Source organism: Pundamilia nyererei, unplaced genomic scaffold (genome assembly GCF_000239375.1).
Source record: "Pundamilia nyererei isolate P.nyererei 1_Seehausen unplaced genomic scaffold, PunNye1.0 scaffold00029, whole genome shotgun sequence".
Taxonomy (NCBI): Eukaryota; Metazoa; Chordata; class Actinopteri; order Cichliformes; family Cichlidae; genus Pundamilia; species Pundamilia nyererei.
In genome coordinates this window covers 4,165,570-4,188,858 of record NW_005187430.1, presented here as the reverse complement: position 1 = coordinate 4,188,858, position 23,289 = coordinate 4,165,570, and the positions used below count along the sequence as shown (strand labels likewise).

Genomic DNA, 23,289 nt, shown 5'->3' with positions numbered 1-23,289 from the left:
GGTGTGAAAGGACTTTAAATACAAGCATAAAATATAAATGATAAAATAAGACATTGTAATGCGTAAAGACCCGACTATAATCGCTGAATACAAGTGTTTTTGCAGTTAGTGGATCGCTGACTCAACACAGATCCTGACAAACACCAAACTGTTTTCCAGAGCAAAGCCAGCACTACCACTGCTCTTAAAAGCTCACTTGATATATGTGCACAGCTGCTCCGCAGATTACATACTGTTGCTGCTTAAGTGTCTCATATGCAAGTTAGTGAAACAAACCTTATTTCTTCGTTCATATATTATTATAATAATAATAAACCTATCTTGCTTTTTGTCCAGTTTTATAAACTTTAATATATGGCTTTAATATAATATCCAAATAATTTCAAAAAGACAAAACTTAAGCAGGAAATTAAGTCATCTTGTAGAAAACATAAGCAACTAACTAACTACTAAAAATAAGAATTATTTAACACTAAATGGATTAAAAAACTAAAAAGTGTTACATATGCATATTTTAAGTCCCAGTTCTACCAGACTGTATATAAAAGATGGGCACAGACCCCTTGTCTGAAAAGTGAAGCTGATGCAACCGTGCAATAAACATGTACTTATACTTATGTAATGGCCATCAGGTGCAAAAAATCAAATTCAATTTAGTTGTTTTCATTTAGCCCCAAATAACAACAATAGTCACTTCAAGAGTAGTAGTAGAGTACTACAGTATTTGATTGAAAACCACAACAATCACATGACCCCTCTATGAGGAAGCACTTAGCAACTGTGGGAAGGAAAAACTCCCTTTTAACAGGAAGACACATCCGGCAGAAGCAGGCTCTGGAGGAGCGGTTATCTGCCACAACAGGTTTGGGATGACAGGACAAAAGACATGGTGCGGAAGGGAGCCAGAGATGAATAATAACTAATGATTGAATGCAGAGTGCTGTAAAAACACATAGTGAGTGTGTAAGATCCCTGGTGTCCAAAAGGAGTCTGGTTGTATAGTCTATGGGAAAACAACACTTTCTTTGTAACTTCAATAAACACTTTCCTTATGAGTTTATGGTTTCATTAGCTCACTAGTCTTAATACAACATGTGGCTCATTTTGTAAATTATTGATCCCAATAGGATCAGAAAAGGAGGATAACAGAATTGGGCTTTGAGGTGGGTCTACTTTGTGACATATAAATTGTACGGGTGTGACAAGTCCCTTAGTTTCTCAGTCCGATCCACATTTCAGTCAAAACATGAAGATGATGATGACATCAGAAACACTCAGTTTTCAGACAGCAACAATGTACCAGTGTGTGCAGACAACCACGGCACACCTTGATATACGGTAATAGTTTATGGGACGTCACATAAGGGCCAATAAAACAAGCCAAGTGCCGCAGAAAATATATACAGCAGGGCTGCTATACAGGAAGTTGATGTTAAAAGAGAAAAGCGCAGTTTTAACGAGACTTTTTACTGCAGTTCCTTAAATGCACTTCTACAATTTTGCTGCCTTTTTTTTCAAAAGCACATATTTGATTGGGAAACAAGACTTTTCATAGGCTCTGAGTAAAGTAAGGCAGCTCTGCATGCTGTGCCCTGCCTGACTTAAGCTACAGCAGCAGCTCTGCGCCGCCTACACACTCACACCCGCGCCAAGAAAGAGCTCACTTCCAATTCCTCTCCTGCGCTGCGTGTCGAGTCAGCGTGGACCCGTTTCTCTCCTGCTAGTGAATAGTTAGAGCACAGCACTCAGGCCAAGGGAGCTGTTACCTCGCCTGACAGAGGGAGTTTCATCATTATTCGATCCATAAGAGAGGATTTTGTCACAACAGCGACAGCAAACGCTGCTCCAGTGAATATCGTTAGCACTGCTTTGGTCTGAGTTTCACTGTGCACTTCCACAGCTGCTCTAGAGCATGTTGTCTGTTATGGGCACAGATTTAAAGGCTGTCATCCAAATCCATTCACACTGCAGGTGTCTTAAGCATGGTTGGAAAAATATACTCTGTAACACATTTTAAATGTGGTTACTTTAAAGTCTAAAAATTAGCTCTCTAACTGGACAGGAGAGACTGGGTAGCCAAATTTTTCTTTTTAATTACATGGGCAGGAATATAGTAGTTAATTATTGGAGGGTTTTTGTTTTGTTTTTTTGCTGCAGTGTTCTTCATATGTACGCAGCCTTGATTGCCCAGATCATTTTGTTTGTTTCCCAATAGATTAAAATTGCTGCAAACAAAAGCTTGAACTAATCAATCCTGTATGGAACATCACACATATGGGACCTGACAAGCTTGCCTTCTCTATTTATTTTTCTATTTAAATTTTGCCCTGATATGGGCACAAAAAAGAATAACTTCAAAATAACCTCATTTTCTTTAGGTAAACATCAGGTCAAAGTTCAAAAGGATTCAGTTTACAGCGCTGTAACGCAGGAACAGGAACATTCTTCCACTTTGGATACTACAACGACCAAATGTTTGATGCCTTTGCTTATGGAAGCGCAGGAATGATTAATCAGTTATTGAAACCTCCTTGATTAATATTTAGCGTTTGATTAGGTAAACCAATTAATCAGCTAATCATATCAGTAGCAACAAATTACCTGTGTAACAAGAAAAGAGAGGGGAACTTTCCTCCACAGGGACCGTGCAACATGAGCGTACTTTCTATTTAAACCACTATATTTATTTTAGTTGAAGCATTTAATGTCTCGTGCTGTACCTGAACTGTTCACAAAATGGTCTTTTTTGCCCTTGCAACAAGCAATTTGTGGATGAAGCCCCGGTGCAGATGGAAGCCCTCAGCGTGTTTTTTATGAGTGAACATGGAGAAGCTTCTCTGTGTGTTCCCGACCTGGCAGTCTACAACAGGCACTTCAAATTGCTTCTGACACAAAGAGAGCCTAGCTAGTCATTTGTGTCTGACTTGATCTGTCTCTGTGGGGCTCGAGCATTATTCGTGTCTGCGGGTTTCTGTGTCTGCGCTCCTTGTGAGTGTGCACATACAGACTAGCAGGACAAAGTATTGGCTGGGTCCAGGCTTGTATCAGGTCAGCTTGCCCCTCTCACAGTGTCCCTCCTCATTAAAAAGATGCCTCAGGCTCCAAACTCGTGACCACAGACCTAAACTGAGAAAGCTCTCCTCGACGTGACAAGGACCACATTAATACTGCGACGCCCTCCACTCACTGGACTACATTTGCAGGACAATACTGACATCACTAGCACTAGTTAAAAGAAAGGGAAAAAAGCAGAGTTAAAATTGGCCAAAATTCAATTTCAAAGTCACTCTTCCAGAGAGACATCAAATCCAGCCAAAGCTCAAATCTATTCCACTGGATGCTGCCATGAGATTCAAAATGATGATCTGCTCATGCAGAATGATATTGCTCTGAAAGTGTAACAGAGCATAAGGTAGCTGGAGTGAGACAGAAGCAAAATCTGTCAATACACATTATCATTTCATGCTGATCTCATATGGAACACAACGCTCTCCTACCTTAGATAAGGGGACGCCAGAGCCATCGGTGCGTCTTTTAATCTGCTGCCTTCCATAATGAAATATCAGCTCACCACCTTCCTCATCACGGGTCATGTCCCAAGGAGTTTGTGTGACCACAGAGCCTTTGCCAAGCGCTTACGTCAAAAGCCCTTCCTATTTTTATCTTTTGGAATGACATTGTTAATTAGCGGGCATCCACAATCAGTAATTAATGCAGAGTAGATTCTTGGCCCATAAGGGCACCCACCGTGGAGAACGGAAACGATAACTCAGTAATCACGCCACCGTCAAAATGGCTCAAAACCATTTTTCACTGTGTAATAGATCCATTTGCCAGTTTCAAGGTTAGGTTTTCCACTCGTCCAAAAGTCTTTTTTTTTCTCTGATTTTAATTGTCTGCTGACCTTTACCCTGCAGGTTAAAATATACATTTGGAGAGCTCTTTGTAGAAGTTATAATTGGGGGTCGGTGATGCAGTCACAGCCCGTCCCTGCAATCAGTGTGTCCTCGCTGCGTTGCCTTATCTGACCCAGGCACATGTACAGGCAGGGCCAGGCACTCACTTTTTACAAAAATCAGACAGAAAAGCTAAACATGACCAGCTACGTGAACACACACACACACACACACGGCATACTCCGTCAGTTGCGCTGAATTTAAAAGTGAAACACAGCACTCACAAGCCGACATCTATATGTACTCAGTCATTTCCGAGCCTGCAGCAGGGAGTATTAAATCCATTTCACACCAGGCACGAAGATCTGCAACTTTCAAATATAATTATTTTGTAGCGTGTAATGGAAGATTGCACACTAATGCAGAAGGTTGGTGAGGCACAAAAAGTGACTGGAAACAAAAAAATAAAATCCTTCAGATCCTGAAACTAAAAACCAGGACTCGCAGATTACATGCAACTTTGGCTGGTAACATGCTACTATTTAGTAATTATGGAGGGTCACAAGTGCCAAAATGAATTAAATAAATACATCATTAAATAATTAATCAACTGTGCCATCAATTGATAAAAGTAATCAATTAATTGAATATATGGATAATAAATTAAAAATCAGTTCATTTTATTTAAGCAATGTAATCAATTATTTATTCATTAATTTCCGATGTTCAATGATTAATGACATGTTTAAGGAGTTGTTTAATAAGTTATTAGTTATTTAATAATGTATTTACTTCTTCATTTTGGCACTTATGGCTCTCCGTAAGTACTGACTAACAGCTATTTTCAATAGCGAGTAACTGAACTGATCTGCTACTGTGTACTGTATCTTAAATTGTTGGTGAACATGAATTAAAAGGATATGAAACCAACTAGCTTGTAGTTCTTTTAGCTGTGGGGTGTATACTTAGGTAACCTACTAACTAGCCCGTCACATAGTCAGACCTATCACACGAAAAATGGCCAGGCTCGTCTTTGTGGTATGGGTGGGAACAGCAGTAAATAGTAACATGCACACAGCAGAAGTGAAGAACCACTGGGAGGTTCATACCAACACTCTCATATCAAACTGGCTCAAACGACCGTGAATACAATGCCAATTCTGAGTACTACGCTTGTGAGTGCAGTGTGTAGTCACTGGGACTAATGTTAAGCCTGCTCCTGGAATGTTAATACCTTTAAATCACAGTCTGCCTGCCTGATTATGTGACTATCCCTTTTTTCCATCTTATATGTACTACTTAAAAAACACAATGCATGGCATTACAGCAGCTTTGCAGACTTTCAGAAAGAAACTTTGTCTGGAACTGGCCGGGTTTGTGTTAGTTTTGTTCAGTGCATCGCATGTTCCTTTAATTGAATAGGGTTGTCACAGCTTGAAAGTACTGTGAAAAATTCCATTTTCAATACCACATGAGCAACAAATCACAAAAAGTAAGGCCTCAATCTGGGACTTTTAGACACCAACACTTTTTAGACACAAATATGTGTGTTATGCTGTTAAATTAACACTGTCCCTTACAATAGACATTACAGATGAGCAGAGCTGATAGCATTTGGCCACCTTGCTACAGAGGAATTTTGCACATGCTGAAGTGAATGTTTAAGCTACGCATTGGAAGTGGCTACATTTTTCAAGAGCCTTGTTTGTGTGAGCACCATGTTCAGCACCATGGACAGCGCACCAGGGCATACCATCCTATCAACAAGGACGTGTCGGACTGAGAGGAATTGAATTTTTGTGATTAAAAGATGGATCACACCGGTGCTACTGTACAATTGCCTTCTTTTTTTTTTGGTGGGGGGTGTCTTCTATTGCTTCTAATGCTTCACACAACACAAACCAACAGAGATACACAAAATAAGCTGCCTATTGCCCACATGAGCAACGTGGCAGGGTACTGATAAGCAACACATTAGATGAAAAGACCCAGCTTTAAAGGATTGCCAAGTGCAGCTCAGGGTTTATTGGGTCAGAATATTTACTATGCTGCATCATTAAGTGTGGGAGTACCATTTCCAGCATGGCCTCAAACTGTGCTTCTGACATTTGAAAATAGTGCTTTTATACCAATGACACACGCGTTACCTCGTAACTACTCACTCATTGTTATCAAAGGTGCTTTCTCAGGGGGCAATAGAACACGAGAAATTGCCGCGACAATCAGACTACCGCTTTGGTTATGTTAATGCGTTCACGTTGGCTGATTGCTCCTTGAGAATGTTGAGTCTCTTGTTTTGTTTTGCTCTCATCATCACCAGTAATGAGTGTCCCATCGTCATTATTTTTGTTTGACACAGGTAGTGTTGTATTGGTTCCTAAAAGCGGTTAGCTTGTTGTTTTTCCACACAGGTGAAAGAGATTTTTTTATGAGGTCTTATGTTTGTTGATTAACAACACCCTTCCCTCCTAAAATAATCCGCCCTTTAGCAAATTTGTTAAAATATATATTTAAAAACACTGACAGGGGGAACGGAAATTGCCATTAAAATTGTTCTGACATGTTAAGGCTTCAGCTCCACAAGACCTCTTAAAGTGTCCCAGCAACAAGGTTCAGCAGATCTTTCAAGTCTTGGAAGTTGTGAGGTGGGCCACCAGGGAATGGGCTTGTTTTCCTCGCACATCCCACAGACGTAAACACTATGTGATGTTCTTCAAACTACTCTTGAGCAGTTTATGCGGCAGGGTGCATTATCATGCTATCTTGCCCACTGCTGTCATCAAGAATGACGTCTGTGGTCTGCAGGAGGAGGAGGCACGTGTCAAAGGATCATCAGCATGAATGCCAGGGCTTAAGGCTTTGCAGCAGAACATTGCAGAGAGCTTTACACTGCCGTGCCGCCATCTCACCTGATGATGGATGTAAAAGAAAATATGATTCATTGCATCTTCTTTCATGGTCTTTCATGGTCCAGTTCTGACACTCAGAAGCCACTAAGGCACTTTTGATGCCAGACAGGGGTCAGCATGGCAGCTATGCACCCACATATACAGGAAGCTATATGCTGTGACATCTTTTTTTTCCATAAAGCTGTTTCCCAGTCTGGGAACCCTTTAAGTGTGTTCTTGTGTGTGTTCTCATTTGAGGAAATATTCCTTTATGCTTTACATGTGACACACACATGTATGGTAACGTTTTTACTGCGGTACCAAGTTTGAACAATGAAGGATTTTAAGGTCAGATTCTAACGAAGCATCGTGGCAGAGTGGCACCCCCAACAAAGACAGGAAATATGGTGTCTGGGATCAGGTGGAGATGTGAAGGAGAGTCCGGAAGGCAGAGTCAGAGAATATCATTGAGTCCTAAAGAAAAGGGGACTGATTCACAGAAGATTATTGGATCTGGGAGACGACAACAGAACCGAAGCAGGAGTGATGAAACGAATAGAATTGCACGAAGAGCTCAAATATAAAGCAGTGCAGGCAGACCTTTACTAGACTTGTGCAAAAGCCATAGATTGTTTTTAATCCAATTTTCTTTAAACTAGTCAGTTAGTGTTAATGCCCTGTATAGACACACCTATGTTCATGATGTATTTCCCGATTTCTCTTTTTCTCCTTTAATTTGTTCATTTGGATCTGTTAATTTGCAAACCAGGATGTGACATAACATGGTCAGAGCAGCCAAGGCATAAATGAACTACGTAAGAAGCAAAAGCTAATTGCAGATGGAATTCCTCATGTGGACAAAATGAATTTTCAAGCCTTGTAAAAATCTGGTTCAGATAATCAGTGCACTGGCACCGATGCTTCAACGCAAGACCAAGACACAGTAGCCTTGGGCTGCCTAGGTAACCTTGTTAATTAACCTGATGGCCCCACAAGATGATAAATGACGAGCCTTTGGTGAAAAAAAAAAATGTTTTAAAAATATGAATAAGTAGTTCCCTGCTTCTCTCTCTCTCTCAAGTTACTCTGAACAAAGCATCGGAGAAGCTTTGTTTCTGTTGTTCTGCCCACTTGGGATTAACTCAAACAATAAAATTATTTCCACCTGCACAAAAAGACAAAAAAAAATTTTTTACACAAATGTTTGTGTAAGAGCGTGCTCGCACATAAATGCTGTAAACAGAAAAACGCAAGGAGGATGCTGACAGGAAAGAGGCACATTTGTAATCCTCAGCAACAAAACTGTGGATGCAGACAGGTAGCAATATGTGCGCACACACACACAACTATGTTTTCTGGCTCGACCCTAGTTAATGCAGACGTAGGGTGTCCCGGGGAGATGAAGCGAAGAGGTGAGGTATCAGCGGAGAGCATGTTCAGGGCATGTGAGGAACACCGAGGCGTATTTGTGTATTTTGGCCGTGACGTTTCATTTTTCTGTGCATGCGGCATAAAAAAAACAGAAGAAGAAGCAAAAAAAATGAAACAATAATAAGAATGTGCGGTTGTGTGCGACACACAAGAGACTGGGTACGAGTGTGCTGTGTTTGATGTTTATTTGCAATCTGCACATAGTGTGTGTGTGCAAGCGGAGAAACAGCAGCTCTGTTCATTTCGGTGTCTGTGTGTATTCACAGCTTCATGTGTTCTTATAACAAAAAGAAGAAGAGATAGGCGATGATGCAGGAAGGAGGAGGGGAGTGCAGCTATTTTGGCATGTGTATTTAGAAAGTGAGAGAACGTAGGGTTTTTATTTTTTCTTTAATGCTTCCTTCTGTGCTCCAATCAGACTTTATAGCACCTTGTCTCTGGAGGACGGTGAGGATATAGCAGTTCATGAGAATAAAAATATCATTAGAGAAATATAAAAACCTTTATGTGAGAAAGCAACAATATATCGCCTTAAAATGGGCCAAATGCCAGTGGGAACAATAGTTATAATAGAGAAGCATTGAAAGGTGGATGCAAGGAAGAAAAATAATGCCAACAGGGTAGACTGTAATACCTCTGCCTATGGATTCCCATCCATACTGATCATGAACCACACCAAATGTGCAAAGCATCTTTTTGTTTTTCACAGACAGAGGTTGGAGACAGGGTGTCATAATAAAATTTCTTTTGGAAACTCTTGACTTTGCCTGTGCTGTGCTCAGAAAGTGTTTGGGGCTTGTTATAAATGGGAACCCAAGAACAACAGCAGCTCTGACGGAGACCGATGCTTTCTGAGCTTTGCTTTAGCACTCAGGGCAGATAAGGAATTGTAAAACCTCGGTGCGGCAGGTGTTCGGGAAGACTGTTGAGGTTGTCTTTCAGGCGCCTTCTGAGATTTCCTAGACAGCCATTCTATCACTTCATAAAAGGGATGAAATCCAGGCTTTTAGCCACATGTGGCAAGAACTGATCATCAGAACAGTGGATGTCGTTGAACTATAAAAGTCTCTGCTTGGGAAAAAAACAAAGCCATTAGAAATGGAAACATATGGGAATAATTATTTCATAACAGTTACTATGCTCATCAGTGGCAGCAAGCTAACAGTAGACAGGCTTACAAAAATCCCAGGGACAACTTCCTTGAATTGTCCAGAAGGTGCCAATGATTGAAAAGAATGACTGGTACTGCACCAAGTAGTCTGCTAACATGCCTTTCTCTCAAACGTTTTATTCATAGCAATAAATGGTCAAAAGTTCTCACAATCTGTTGCTCATAACCCCCCAAGATCATCTTCACATGTACCTCATGGCAGCAACCTCTATGATTCCCTCGTAGGGTGTTTAGGGTTCACTTGAAATTTGGACTGTGAGAGCAAAACATTAAAAGCAAAAATTGCTCCGAGTAATTTAAACTTATCAGTATTTTATCTGTATTTTTTATTTTATTTGTAGAAATAAGGTTCTGTCCCAACATCCTATATGTGACAGCAATCCACAGTAAAGTCTACAAGTGTTAAAGCCAAAAAGCAGTAAGGATTGTAAGGTCAGAAGACAGCACCCAGACAAAAGATGAAACAAATAGCCTTATTTCCCCAGATTGCTCTCTAACTGAGAAAATTGGCAACAATTACATCTGGACTGACACTTCATGGATTTCCTGGCACTAAAAAAATATCCAGTTCAAGAAAACACTGCCTGTTCAATCTGTCCTCTCTCGGCATTTTACTCACGAGCTGACATCATTTTAAGAGTATTTTTCTACCAGCGTTGTGGTCTGCAACAGAACATCTGTTGGACTTCACATAAGTTCCTTCTTTGTACCAGGCTTTCTCAATCAACATGAACAAGAAGAAGCTGAACAAGCACGTTCGGCTTCTTCTTCCCGAGCAGCACATTAACAAACAAACAAACAAACAAAAAACATAGGATGTCTTGTTGACAGCTATTGTGTGCACAGGATCATTGGATCACTTTCCACAACACACTCCTGCTTATGACTTTGGCTTGAAATATTTGGTGGCTTGAGGTGATGAGGTGAGGTTATCCACGTTATTTGATGGATAGAGCATTGGACGTATAATATTGCTGGTTGATCAACAGCTAGAAATTCATTCTATAGTTTTTCATAGGATAAATATTCATGCTAGGATGGACTAATCTTCCCTTTGTTATCAGCTAGCTATGAATGCAACTTCTATTTCAGTTGGAAGAAATAAGTCTGATCATTCTAATTTTCCTTTTCCCGTTTAGGATCAAACTCTGGTTCATCGAGTGCCACATAGTCTTACCTTTGCAGTTGAAGCTATTACTTGCAGCATTGCAAATGACGTGGGGGAATTTCCATTATTTATTAGGTAGTATTCTGATTGGCTGAAGGATAACTTAAAGCGACACCTCTTGCCAGTTAGAGCAGGCTGTCATGAATGATGCAAATCGTATTCAAATAGCTACCAAAACAGGCTGCTGGAGGACTGAGAAGAATCAGGGATATGGGGAATATCAAAGTTTTGGTGAATAGATTTGGGATATGTAAGAGACTGTATTTAACAGACCTTTTAGTCTGTAAAGTTGAGAAAACTCAATATAAAGGTAGCTTTTTGCGTTTTCTCAAGTTTTGACTGTTGTTGATTTTAGCTAGATTTAGTTCTGGCAACTCCAGTTTTGTTGTTCTCCCAATTACAATAATCTTGTTAGGTTAAAGGTTTTTGGTTTGGGGCTGATTATTACACCTGACACCCTCCTGCAACCCTCCCATTTATCCAGGCTTAGGACAGGACCAACAAGGACTAACAAGGACATGGTATTATTTTCTTCTCTGTCTGACTGTACTTGTAGATTTCTGTGTAGACTTAACAAGAGGCGCAATTCTGATATAAAATCCCCAAAGAGTCGTAAACAATAAGAATAACAATAATGTGTTGTTTTTGCTGTTTAACTAAGTGGTCTCCCTGGTGTTGTAAGTTGGTTATCATAGCTGGAAAGGATTCAGCATAAGATGAACTTGGCATCACTTCTCTAGTGGCTGAACAGTCAATTTGGACCAAACACTCAGTAGTCCAAGGATTCACTTTTTCAGATCCATCGGGGGAAAAAAATACTGACCAACACTGGACATCTAAAATCTTTGTGTGGGAAAAGGGAATGGAGATTCTTTGCTCTCCCACAAAGACCTCACACTGTCTACAGCTGAATTTGCTGCTCAGTCCTCAGTTCTTCCAAACTCAACTTTGCTCTTTTACCTTTTTTTTAAAAGTCACCCCCAATTTTTTGTACTGGCCTTTCACAAAGAAGACTTCTAAAAACAAAATAACTCACCATTGCCTTCATTTCTTCTGTTTGGCCACCTACAGAAAAAGTAGTCGACAAACACTGTCTGGCTTTTCTGGGAATTTTCACTGAATCACATAGTCCTCCTCATCATCAACAGACTGAGTTTGCTCAGCTGGCTTGGACCTGGACACTTCAGACTTTCCATGTAAGAGCAAATACATTTACCTCTGAAATGTGGTTGAGGGAAAACAGGTAAAATGCTCGAGTCTACCACTGGGCTTCAACAGTTTGCTTGATTTCTACCTTAAAGTGCCAAATGCTGTCAATTCTATTACATATTATTCTTCTCTGTGTGAATGTGTGTGTGGATGGGTGGATGACTGGGTGGATGACTGGACGTGTAAAGCACTTTGGGGTCCTTAGGGACTAGTAAAGCGCTATACAAATACAGGCCATTTACCATTTACCATTTCTCTCATGCTGTATCTGTAATTCACATTTAAACCCACATTCATTATTATAATATTAGTGTCAGTACTTTTTTGAAGTACTGAGCCTTTTTCCATATCTTTTCAAACTCTGATCTTGTAATCTAACTTTAGCATAATAATAATTAAATTCTTTCACATCATTCCTATCACTGAAGCTCAGTCTAAAATCAATTTAATATTATCTTGCAAAACATAAATGTCTCGGCAAAAAGCATGATCTTTATATTAAAGGGGTAAAGTTACTTTCTCACTGGAAAAAATTGATTTTTTTTTTTGCTACTTTTTTCCGTTTACTTTCTGGATAAATGATACACATTTGAATTCGAAGAAGACAGAAAAATAGAGAAAAAAAAGAGCAAAAATGCCCAACTTGCATTTGCATGTTTTTTTCTGAAACGGCTGTGGAATAATATTGACATTCTTTGGGATGGATTAGTCACTGAGGAATCTGGGAAGAGCATTAGTATTCTGCATCATAGCCAGAGTACTTTGGATCGTCTCTAAATTTCATCATGCATTGCAAGTTGTTGTCCAAGGAGACTTTAATACAAACTAAAGTTATGCTAACATGCTTATATTCTTTTGGGTTTTGTTTTTTTTTTTTACTGCTATGCGGACATTAATGCAAGCATGTGGGATCTTTGACACTGACGTGTCCATGCATTTATGGGAAGAATATTGCATTTTTGGCAAAACTGGTGGGGAGGAGAGAGGGCATTATTAGTAGCTGTGAAAAAAAGAGCAACAACGGAGCAGAAAAGCCCCAGCAGACACTGTGAGTCATCTCGGTTAAAAAGTGTTCAGGGAGGCACGGTTAGCTAATAGGGAGCTACAATACAATAACAAAAGCATTGTCCCTTGGTAGTGCTGTCAAAGATTTACCAAACAATTCAAGAGGCTGTTATCCTTAATAAGATTCATGATATTGTCTTATAGCAAGTTACTCAGCTGTAGCGCGACTGATGAAGCAAAAGATTTTTTTTTTCTAGTCAAATCAGAAGAAGAAGAAAAAAACTACAAGCAGCATGGAGACTGCATCAGCTCAAATAGAGATAACAAACTTCAGTCATCAGTTACAGGTCCAGATCTTTGTTACGTCAGTGTTTGAAACTTGTAGCTGGAACATTTAGCAAAGAGTGGAATGCTTGCTTTATACTGAGTTAAAGACTGGGCAGTTGTTTTTGGTGGGGTTTTTATATGGTGATATTGGGAATAGTCTTTCTAAACAGTATGTAAAGAAAGCTTTTTTTGCTACCTCTTGGGCAAGTTCAATAAGATAAATTAAGTTTCATACACAATGTCTATTTACTTTCATGGCCCACAAGTGTGGCACCAATAAGTCTTATTGCTTTATATCACTATTTTGGAACAGCAGCAGCACTGACAGCAGCTGACTTGTTTTTCCACCATTGATGTTTTTCCAGCAAGCTGTATATGGCAGCTAAAGCTTCACTAATGTTTTTGATGGCTACAGTATCTTCATTCAGACACTTGTGTTAGTAGACTGCTCACATACTAGTGCTTGAGCTTCCATAGGGTAGAGTTGTGTGAAGTTAAACACAATGCAGTTATTGTAAAAAATGAAAATGGCTGTTAGCTAGCTAGCACTGGCATTTCTATTAACATAAGTGCTTTTTAAAGGCTGGAAATTAGTCGATGGTCCATCTCATTCTGCTATAGCAGAGGATGAGGGGAGAGGCTTTTATACAGAACTTTTTGCCAGTTATGATACTGGGTATTCATAGTACACCGAGTACACACAACATACTGCAGGTAAAATAAGTATTGAACACGTTAGCAATTTAAAATATATTTGTAAAGGTGTTATTGACATACAGTTCTTACCAGATGACAGTAAAAACCCATCCAATCCACACATGCAAAGAAATCAAACCATAAATTAAGTAATGTGCAATGATAAGGGGAGAAAAGTATTGAACACATAAAGAACAGGAGGTGCAAAAAGGCATGGAAAGTCATGACACCAGCCAGAATCTGTCAGTAATTAGAAAGCAATCCTGCCAATGAGTGCAAATTCATATCAGCTGGTTCAGTCCCGACTGACAGCCTATAAAAGGTGTCACACAAGAAACATCTCATGATGAGTAAAACTAGTGAGCTCGAGCAAAAATGTTGATTGTATATTATTTCACCAAAAACCAGCCACGACCAGGTGCTCCCTACAAGATTTCAGACAGAAGAGATAAAAACATTATAAGAAGAGTTGTCCAAGAGCCACTTGTGGAGAGCTTCAAAAACACCTGAAATCAGCAGGGACAAGGCAAAACTCCATTTCTGAAGATAAAGCATGGTGAAGCACAACATTTAGACAAGCCTGTGACATATAATCTGAGCACCATGTTTGGAGGTCAAAAGGCACTGCATATCACCCCAAAAACACCAGACCACCAGTGAAGTTTGGAGGTGGGGCTGTTTTTAAGTATAAGGCCCTGGCACTCTTCGTGTAATTGAAGGAGGAATGAATGGAAAAATGTTTTGAGACATTCTCGATAAAAAAAATAAATTCTGCTGTCATCTCCTAGGATGATGAAGATGAAAAGAGGGTGGATGTTTCAGCAAGGCGATGATCCCAAACACACAGCCAAGGAAACTCTTTCATTTGGTTTCAGATAAAGAAAATAAAGCGGCTAGAATGGCCCAGCCAATCACCTGCCCTGAAAATTTATAGAAAGAACTGAAGCTCAGAGTTCACAGAAGGAGCCCACGAAACCTTCAGGATTTGAAGACTGCGTGTGGAAGAAGGTGTCAAAATCACACCTGAGCGATGTATGTGACTAGATTCGCGACTGTAGTGTTGCACTTTGCAAAAGGATGAGCATTTACAACATGACATCATCCATTATATTTGTAACTCTGTCTGTGGAAGCCGCAGCTTTATGTCCACTTTCATCCTGATTTTCTGCCTGATAGCTGCCTGTGAGGACTCCTGTCAGCCAAAGGAGCTACACCCCGAACTTAGTGAGTTATACAGAAATCACATGTTATAAAGACTATTAGCTACTGAGATTGTGAACATTGTACCGCATAAACTAATTTTTCTCTCTGAACTTAGTCACTTTAACACCAGATTCTATGGGAACTAATCTTTGGAGCCTCTAAGCTATTTAAGGAACTGCAGCTCAACTGCAGATCAAACACTGTATTTCTAGAAAAAATAAATAAATTAAAAAGAAGAAAATGAAAAACCTGAAGATGGAAAAACAAAATTAGAAGATGTAAAAAGCTCAGAGCACCGGGAAATTAAAAAGGATTCCTTCCCCTGTAACAGACAGCGAGTGGTTTCTACTCGGATTCTCTCATTAGGAAATCTTAACATGATTCTGGTTCAAGCACACAGCATGTTTTGAATACTACATCGTTTTATTATTGGCTTGGCTGTCCTCCACACCCTTTAATCATAATCATTCTTTTCATGAACTGCTTGCAGTGATGGACGTCAGTTATTAAGCATTTCTCAGCTCCTTTCATGTGACATAAGAGAACGCGACGCTTTTGATGGAGCTCATAGATTTTTAAAGGATACTGGCAGTGATTCATTCTTTGCACTGTGAATTGACACGTGACGTGCTTTCCACGGTTGTTTTGAATTCGCGGTCCGCTGTGCCGCCATTTAAAACACAATCATTTCCCCCCCTGTTATTGCTAATGTGAGCACTTCCATGGTTTCCCTGTCAAAAAAAAAAAAACATTGTTAATTCTTCGTGTCTGTTTTTGTTTCCGGCTCTAAGAATAAAGCCAAATTGGCCCGACATCACAGGAATGACAAGTGAATTCAGTGTTGTGTTTGTCTGCTTCTTCATTTTCTTTCCATAAAAAAAAACGTTTATTTACTAAAATGTTTCTCTGATTTCAGAATCTTCTCTTTGAACTGTACCAGGTGTGTTTTAGCGCAAGCTGGGTAGGGGGCCATGACAGGAAGAATGTGGGGAAAGCATGGCGTGAAAGAGGGAATCAGTGGAAAAGCAGGAAGAGAAACAAAAAAGCAGAGAGAGAGAGATAGAGAGGGTGCCCAAATAGTTTATTTACCTCGGTGGGGTAAACAGGAAGTGATATAGGATGGAACGAATTTGAATGACAAGGCAACTGATTTCTCCTAATTGGTTTTGACTGTCTGTCTTTGAACTGCCGGTGCGCCGCGGCTCTGTTTCCAGGCAAACAGTTATCTCTGGCAATCTGGAGTGCTGCTTAATTCCTCAGACAAATATCAAACCTCTCTCCACACTGGATTAGTTGCAGTTTAATAAGATTCGCACTGCCACTGCTCACAGGAGCTCTCCCCCACCCCCAACCGCCCCCACCATACTTGAAACCAATTGCAAGGAAAACTCTGCTTTAAGTTTCCTCTCTGCTCCACCTTCTAAACCAGAACACCCACACACAGCCACACACGCACGCACGCGCGCCACCCACGAATCCAGCCCTCACCTGCGGTTCAAACGCACTCGCGTGAGAGAAGCAAAACGAAGCAACTCCAAATGTGTTTAAATATTGTTTCTCCTCACCTCCAGTGAAGGAATACCGCCACGGGGATGAGGCAATGTTGCGCGTTTCCAATGCGAATCTGACTTTTTAGGGGTTTCTTAGAGCGAGTGAAACATCTTGACATACGGCAGATTCCTCCACTTTTTCTTTCCTAGGTACCATCCTTTGATCCAAGAAAACTCTCAAGCAGAGCTGATTTGCATCAAAAACGAATGACATTATCTCACCCTGCAGTTCTTTTTTTCTCTCCCCACCGCCCCGTGCTTTACATAAGATACATCAGATTTTAAGATTCTATAGTGAAATAACTGATTTGGTGAGGAGGGAGGTGGGTTCTTTTGTAGTTGTTGTTGTTGTTGTTGTTTGGCACAATAAGTTCTGCCTGTCAAGACCTCAGCAAAAATGAGCTCTTCACTTGAGTGGCAGATGCTTTCTCTCAGCAGCATCCACAAACATAGCAACAAGCTTCTTGCCTCACTGTCTAAGTTTTTTATTGACAGGCCGCCGCTGGATTAGCTCATTCCTCGGCACAGTTGAGACGTATCCAGCCGGGCACGTGGCAGTTAACCCATTTTCTTCACGAGTGTGGAAGGCTTCAGCCAAAGAAGTTGTAACCTTTTGTTTTATCTGATCGACCCCCGAGATCCATCCAGGGAGAGTGACAGTCTGAGTCAAACAGGGATGAGCAATTCTGACAGTTTTGTGGGTTAGTCTAAAACTAACCCACAGTTAGTGAGATGGAATTCAATTTTATTAAGCTGTAACTGGCCTGTATGTCTCATTTAGGCCTTAAATTTTCACTTTGGTGTACGCAAACATGAAAAGTTGATATTTTATAGCTGCACCATTCCCTGATATTCAAGCGTTCTTGGTGCATCGAGATGTTTTAGATGCTTTTCACCAAAATCCAGCCTGACATATATGCAGTGTTTAAAACTTCAGGATATCCACAACAGTTAAAAATTAAGTTTTGCGGAGAAACCCAGAAGCAGTGTGGCTAGAGCACAAATTCAGCAAGTCCCAGGTTCAGTTACTTCAATTTGCACCACTTTCTCTCCTTACATTTCCCTTTCTTCTCTGCAGCTATGAAATAAAGACACAAAATGTCACTAAAAGACAATATTTTAACTCTTTTTTATTTATTTATTTTTTGCAGAAAGTGTTGAGGAGGCATTGTTGGTCATTACATTACTTTGATCCAATCTTTGGGAATCTGAATCTCGACATCTGTCATTCTCCTCTTGAGTCGCCATGGTGACATGAATAAAATAAAACTATTTGATTGATTGCCAAAGAATTTGGTGCTGTACTCTTAAGTTTCCTTGCACCATCGTCCAATTTAAAGTTTCAGCTCTCGCAGTACTTTTGCTTACGAGCCTGACAAACTTATGACATCCATGTTAGCAGTTAGCATCAAAATAATTAACTATTTGCATAAGACAGTGGAGATGTCTAACCTCATATCCTGTTGTTCCTCTGCAAATTTGCATTGTCAGTAGACAAACATTAGCATTTGCAGCTTAAGATAGTTTACATGGCAAAAAAAATTACTGATCCTTTCATTAATGAGCCCAATTAGAGGCAAAAACGGGCTATCACCACTGTACACTCTTATTTAGCTCTTTATTTTTTAGCATTTTTCACTCACTTCTAGCTTCTTCTTTTTTTTTTTACTCTAATAATAAGATGTTTCATTTAATGTTACATGCACTGTATATTTTGAATATTAAACAGGAACTCTTAGACAGCTGGAAATAAATATTGTCCTTAGGGGAATAAAGCTTGCATGTTATTAGTGCCACATGAAATAAAAAGGCAGATGGTAAAAATGTTGTCCCCCCGCAACTAATACAGCTGCTCTCTGGGCCAATCTGTAACAAATATGACACTTTGTTTTGACTGGAGCTGAAACGCTTCAGTGTAATTTAGAACACGTCAGAATGTATTGGTGAGATACAAGTTTCATCAAAACCTAGTCAGTGGCACCAGATGGATTTCATGTGACATGTGTATGAATTCATGAATAATATAGCGCACCCCTCGGGTTTATGAATGTAATTTTTTTTGTTGTTTTTTTTTACTGGCAAGAGGAATCATTGACCGTGTTTGATGGCTGCTGACGAGGGATGTGAAAATGTAATCCAATTATTAAATTCAGCTCAATTGCTTTGTCTTAGAGATGAACCAGCGAGTCATAAATACTTCGCATTTATTTACAGCAGTTTGTTTTGATTTGCTTAAAGGAGCAAACCCATCAGCTACGCACGTCAAAGTGAGCTCTCTCATCGCGGGGGGAGCAAATAAAACGTTATGAATCCCCACTGTAAGTCTGGAGAGCTTTAACTACTCTAGTGCACAAATTAGCCGTGAACATTTTTTGATTATCCCCCATGATAGTGTGCCGACAAGTTTCACATTATGGGACACGGGCACTCCAAGTTTATGACAAACATGAGGGGCGCACAAGTGGACTTTTATCAGGAGCTTCACTCATATTAAAGACTGAAGGTCATCCTCTGTTGCGAGTGCGTACTAAATTAGCTTTTAATTTGAAAGTAATGCTTTCACAAAGTAGCAAAACAGCTTTGTCGGGGAGTACAGAAAATGAGCCAATGAGATCAATAATTAAACAAACACGGGGATGGTAGCTACACCTGTATAAACAGGAGGGCAAAATATGTTGGCTGACCTTTTGTCTGTTAACTCTCTATCCTCAAAGTAAGTCAAAGTCTTTTGTCTGATGCGTTTCCACCTTTGATAACCTCCGATTAGCAAAGCAAAAACTGGTTAATACAACTGTCAGTACGTGAAAAAAACAAACAAAGACAAAACAGATCTACACGGCTGTCTCTCGAGAATCCATCACGACTCTAACATGTCCTCTCCCTTGTCTCACAGGAATCCCACGTATGGCCCTCTCTGTGGGTGGGAGGGACTGTCTGCGTGCTGGTGACACCTGTTCCAGCGATGACACCTGTAGCCCGCGACTGCGCACCCTCAGGCAGTGTGTGGCAGGGGACGGCAGCGTGAAACTGGGGCCCGGGGCGCGAAACCAGTGTGAGAACGCCATGACGGCACTTCTGTCCACTCCTCTGCATGGCTGCCAATGTAAACGAGGCATGAAGAAGGAGAAGAACTGCCTGAGTATCTACTGGAGTCTGCATCAATCTGTGCTGCATGGTAAGATTCGCATTAGTCCCAAGGTCACCAGTAGGTGGACCAGGATCCGGATCAGGACCCAGAAGCTGTTTCAAAAACTGTGAATTTAATCATTATTTTATTATTCATTATTAATATCCTTGTAACTATATATAGTTACAGTGAACTGTTGATTATGTAGTCCATGCTACTTAAAACATATTGCTTTGAATCATGCTAAATGTGGAACTTTATGATACTTTTGAAACCATTTTTTGAGGACAGTTTCTCTAACTGGATTTCCTTCAGTTGAGTAGCATTAAAAGAGGCGGGCAGAAGTTGGGGTATCATGTCACTGCGATTATCAAGTGTGTGCCACCCAGTACACATGAATTAGACTTCCACCTCCAGATGGCTTGACAGTAGATTCCAGGCTGAAATGAAAAGAGTCATTATTGTGTCGAAAACTGAGCATTGTGTGTGCATATTGATAATAGCAAAAACGCAGCAATGACTTTTGTTCACTCAAACTTAGCTTTTCTTCGCTCAAAATAAATTTCTCCTCAAAATGCAACACTTGTACTTGCACATTTTTTTACGTGCGCTCAGAATAGTGGCACAAAAATAAAGATCCAGAGGCCCTGTAAAATGCGTATGCTTTTACATTCAGACCAAATGGAAAAAGCTCGACTCTAGAACAAAGCTGACAACAATGTAAATATAAGTACGGATAAACCAATCAGTGTCTGTAGAAAACATTTATGAGGTCAATTTCATGCAACACGTAGACAAAACAACACGCATGCTTTCAAGCAACCACGCCTCTGTCGTGCATTTTATGTAATGGACTGTTGGTCAACCAAACATTACTAAAACATCCGTTTATGTACGGCAGTTGCTCCTCCCCAATAAATATTTATTCATTACATTTCAAGTTCAGCACTAATAATAAATATTTATTTTTCTAACTGCATGTACTTTATATTTAAACATCAATAACATTTTATGTCATAGATAGATATATATACTTCTATTACGGTTACCCACTTAATTCACCAGGAACACCTTGCTAGTATGCGATTGGACCGACTTTTACCCTCAGAAGTGCCTTAAATCGATTCAACAAGGTGCTGGAAACATTCCTCACAGATTTGAAACCATATTGACATGATGGCATTACGCAGTTCCTGCAGGTTTTTCAGCTGCACATGATATGAACCTCCAGTTCCATCATGTCCCAAACATGCTCTACTGCAGTGTTTCCCAACCTTTTGGAGCCATGGCACGTATTTCACATTAGAAAAGTCACACAGCACACCACCAAATGTCACAAAAAAGCATTTTTCCCTGCCACCAGGCTTAGCGGAATTGGATCAATTTGTCCTTCTTTGCTTTCTTCTGACCACTACTCATGCTAGGGCCTTCATCTGGGTTGGAATTTTCTTCGGGACCCAGGACAGATTGGCTACTTTTTTCCTTTCAAATATTTATGTATTGCTATTATGCAACTGGCAGTTGGCAACCCATTTAATTAGAGCAGGTAGTTGTACTGCCCTCTAGTGGAAGAGAATGTAATTGCTTTGCACAATACGGCAGTCACTTAGGCTACGTTCACACTGCAGGCGAAAGTGCATCAAATCCGATTTTTTGACCCTATGCGAGCCATATCCGATCATGGTATGACAGTGTGAACAGCGCAAATCCGATATTTTCAAATCTGATCTGGGTCACTATCATATGTGGTACTGAATCCGATACATATCCGATGTTTCAGAAAGCGACTGCTGTTTGAACGGTCATGTCGCATTAAATCCGTCTTTTACGTCACTAACACAAGACAGACGCCAATTATCAGCTCCGGAGAAGACATCGTGAACGCTTCCTGGCCATCCAGTGAAACTCTTGGGAAGACAACGTTGGAGAAACGTGAACATTTTGTTTGTACTGTATAATCTGCAGATTCTGACAGAAATCTGCAACTATCCTTTGAAGCACCGCTCCTCTAAAACAGCAATAAGGATCATTATTAGGTTATTTACATTATTATGTAAATAACAAAATAACTTAAAGCAAAAATTGGGCAACGTAAAATCCGAAGTCTTTATTAAGGCCATCTGTCAAACAATACTGTTTGCTTTGGGTCTAAACAGAGCGCGTTGTGTGTGACGTCTTCTTTTGCGCATGCGGGCCGCATTGAGCGTTCACACTAGAGCACGTATGCTGTCGCATTTTATTTGTAGTGTGAACGAGCAGACAAAAAAAATCGGATTTGATCAAAAAATCTGAATTGAGCATTAAGACCTGCAGTGTGAACGTAGCCTTAGAGTGCTTATCAGGTGGAACCAGGTAATCTTCCACAGCACGCACAGTGGTTGGGAATCACTGCTCTACTGGACTGAGATCTGGTCACTCGTCATCAGATAATCAGATTAAGACAATTTGACCTTTGTGACATGACACAGTCAGGGTCAGCAGGAATACTTAGGTGGCACGTGAACGATGCTAAAGATGTCTAAAGTGGGCCAATCAAACCATTACACCAACAACAACAACCTGAACCACTGATTAGATTTTCAGCCAAAGGTCCAACATCTGATCCTACGGTTCCAGTGTCACAGCAGAAATCAAGACTCATCAGACCAGATGTGGTAAAACACGATTGTTGTTGTTTTCACTTTATGGTTTTAACTTGTGGAAGCAGCAGTAATCTGTGCTCAGTGACAGATGTTTCCAAAAATGTTCCTGAGTCCATGCAGCGATATCTAAGATATAGTAAAGCACTATACAAATACAGGCCATTTACCATCTACTAAAGAATCTTCACACAAGGATCTGAAGATCACAGTTATTCAAAGATTTGCTCCTTTTTCTCCTTGTGTGAAGATTTCTAGCTGGTTTCTCTGGATCTTTGAGAGACTTTACATTCCACAGATGACAGAATCCAAAAATTATTTGGACTAGTTGCACTTATGAGTTAAGAACCCATCCTTCCATCCATCCATCCATCCATCCATCCACCTTCTTCCGCTTATCCGGGGCCAGGTCAAGCAGCCTATGCAGAGAAGCCCAGACCTCCCTCTCCCCGGGCACCTCCTCTCACAAAACAGCCTCCACCAAGGCATTCCCAGGCCAGAGATATAATGTCTCCAGCATGTCCTGGGTCTGCCCCGGGGCCTCCTCCCGAACCCTCCTAAGTGAATTTTGCACTACTCATCTGCACCTATAGTCCTGTCTCAACTTTGTCTCTTTCCTTCCTTGTGTCCTTTCCTTGTTTTCCCTGTTCCATTTACCCTATTTTATTCTTCTAGAGTTTTTTATTTGTCTGTTTACCTTTGATTTGAATTTTTAGCTTGTTGTTATCTTTCATGGGTCTTAAATCTCTTATTTTTCTCTGTGCCTGACTACCTTCATGATGTCCTGCTTTTGAATCGGCTGAAGAATGTTTCTAAACCATAATACATTTTTTTACAGTCCGTGTTGCAAGCATCAAACTACAAGAAAATCCTTCTTTTGTAAACCTGAGATTTTGTCATGTTGCCCTTTTACTATTTTCATTTACATTTTCCATTTAAATATAATTCAGGGCAGCTGAGCTGTGGCATTAAGCCGTAC

The 23,289-nt window shown here is 40.3% G+C and overlaps 1 protein-coding gene across 1 annotated transcript in view; it reads left to right on the top strand.

Annotated features, from left to right (window-relative positions):
• gfra4a (GDNF family receptor alpha 4a) overlaps positions 1-23,289 on the top strand; it is a 151,662-nt gene that overhangs the window by 96,779 nt on the left and 31,594 nt on the right. The window contains exon 2 of the mRNA XM_005728669.1: positions 19,438-19,719. Coding sequence (XP_005728726.1) covers positions 19,438-19,719 — 282 coding nt within the window. The remainder of the gene's footprint in view (positions 1-19,437; positions 19,720-23,289) is intronic.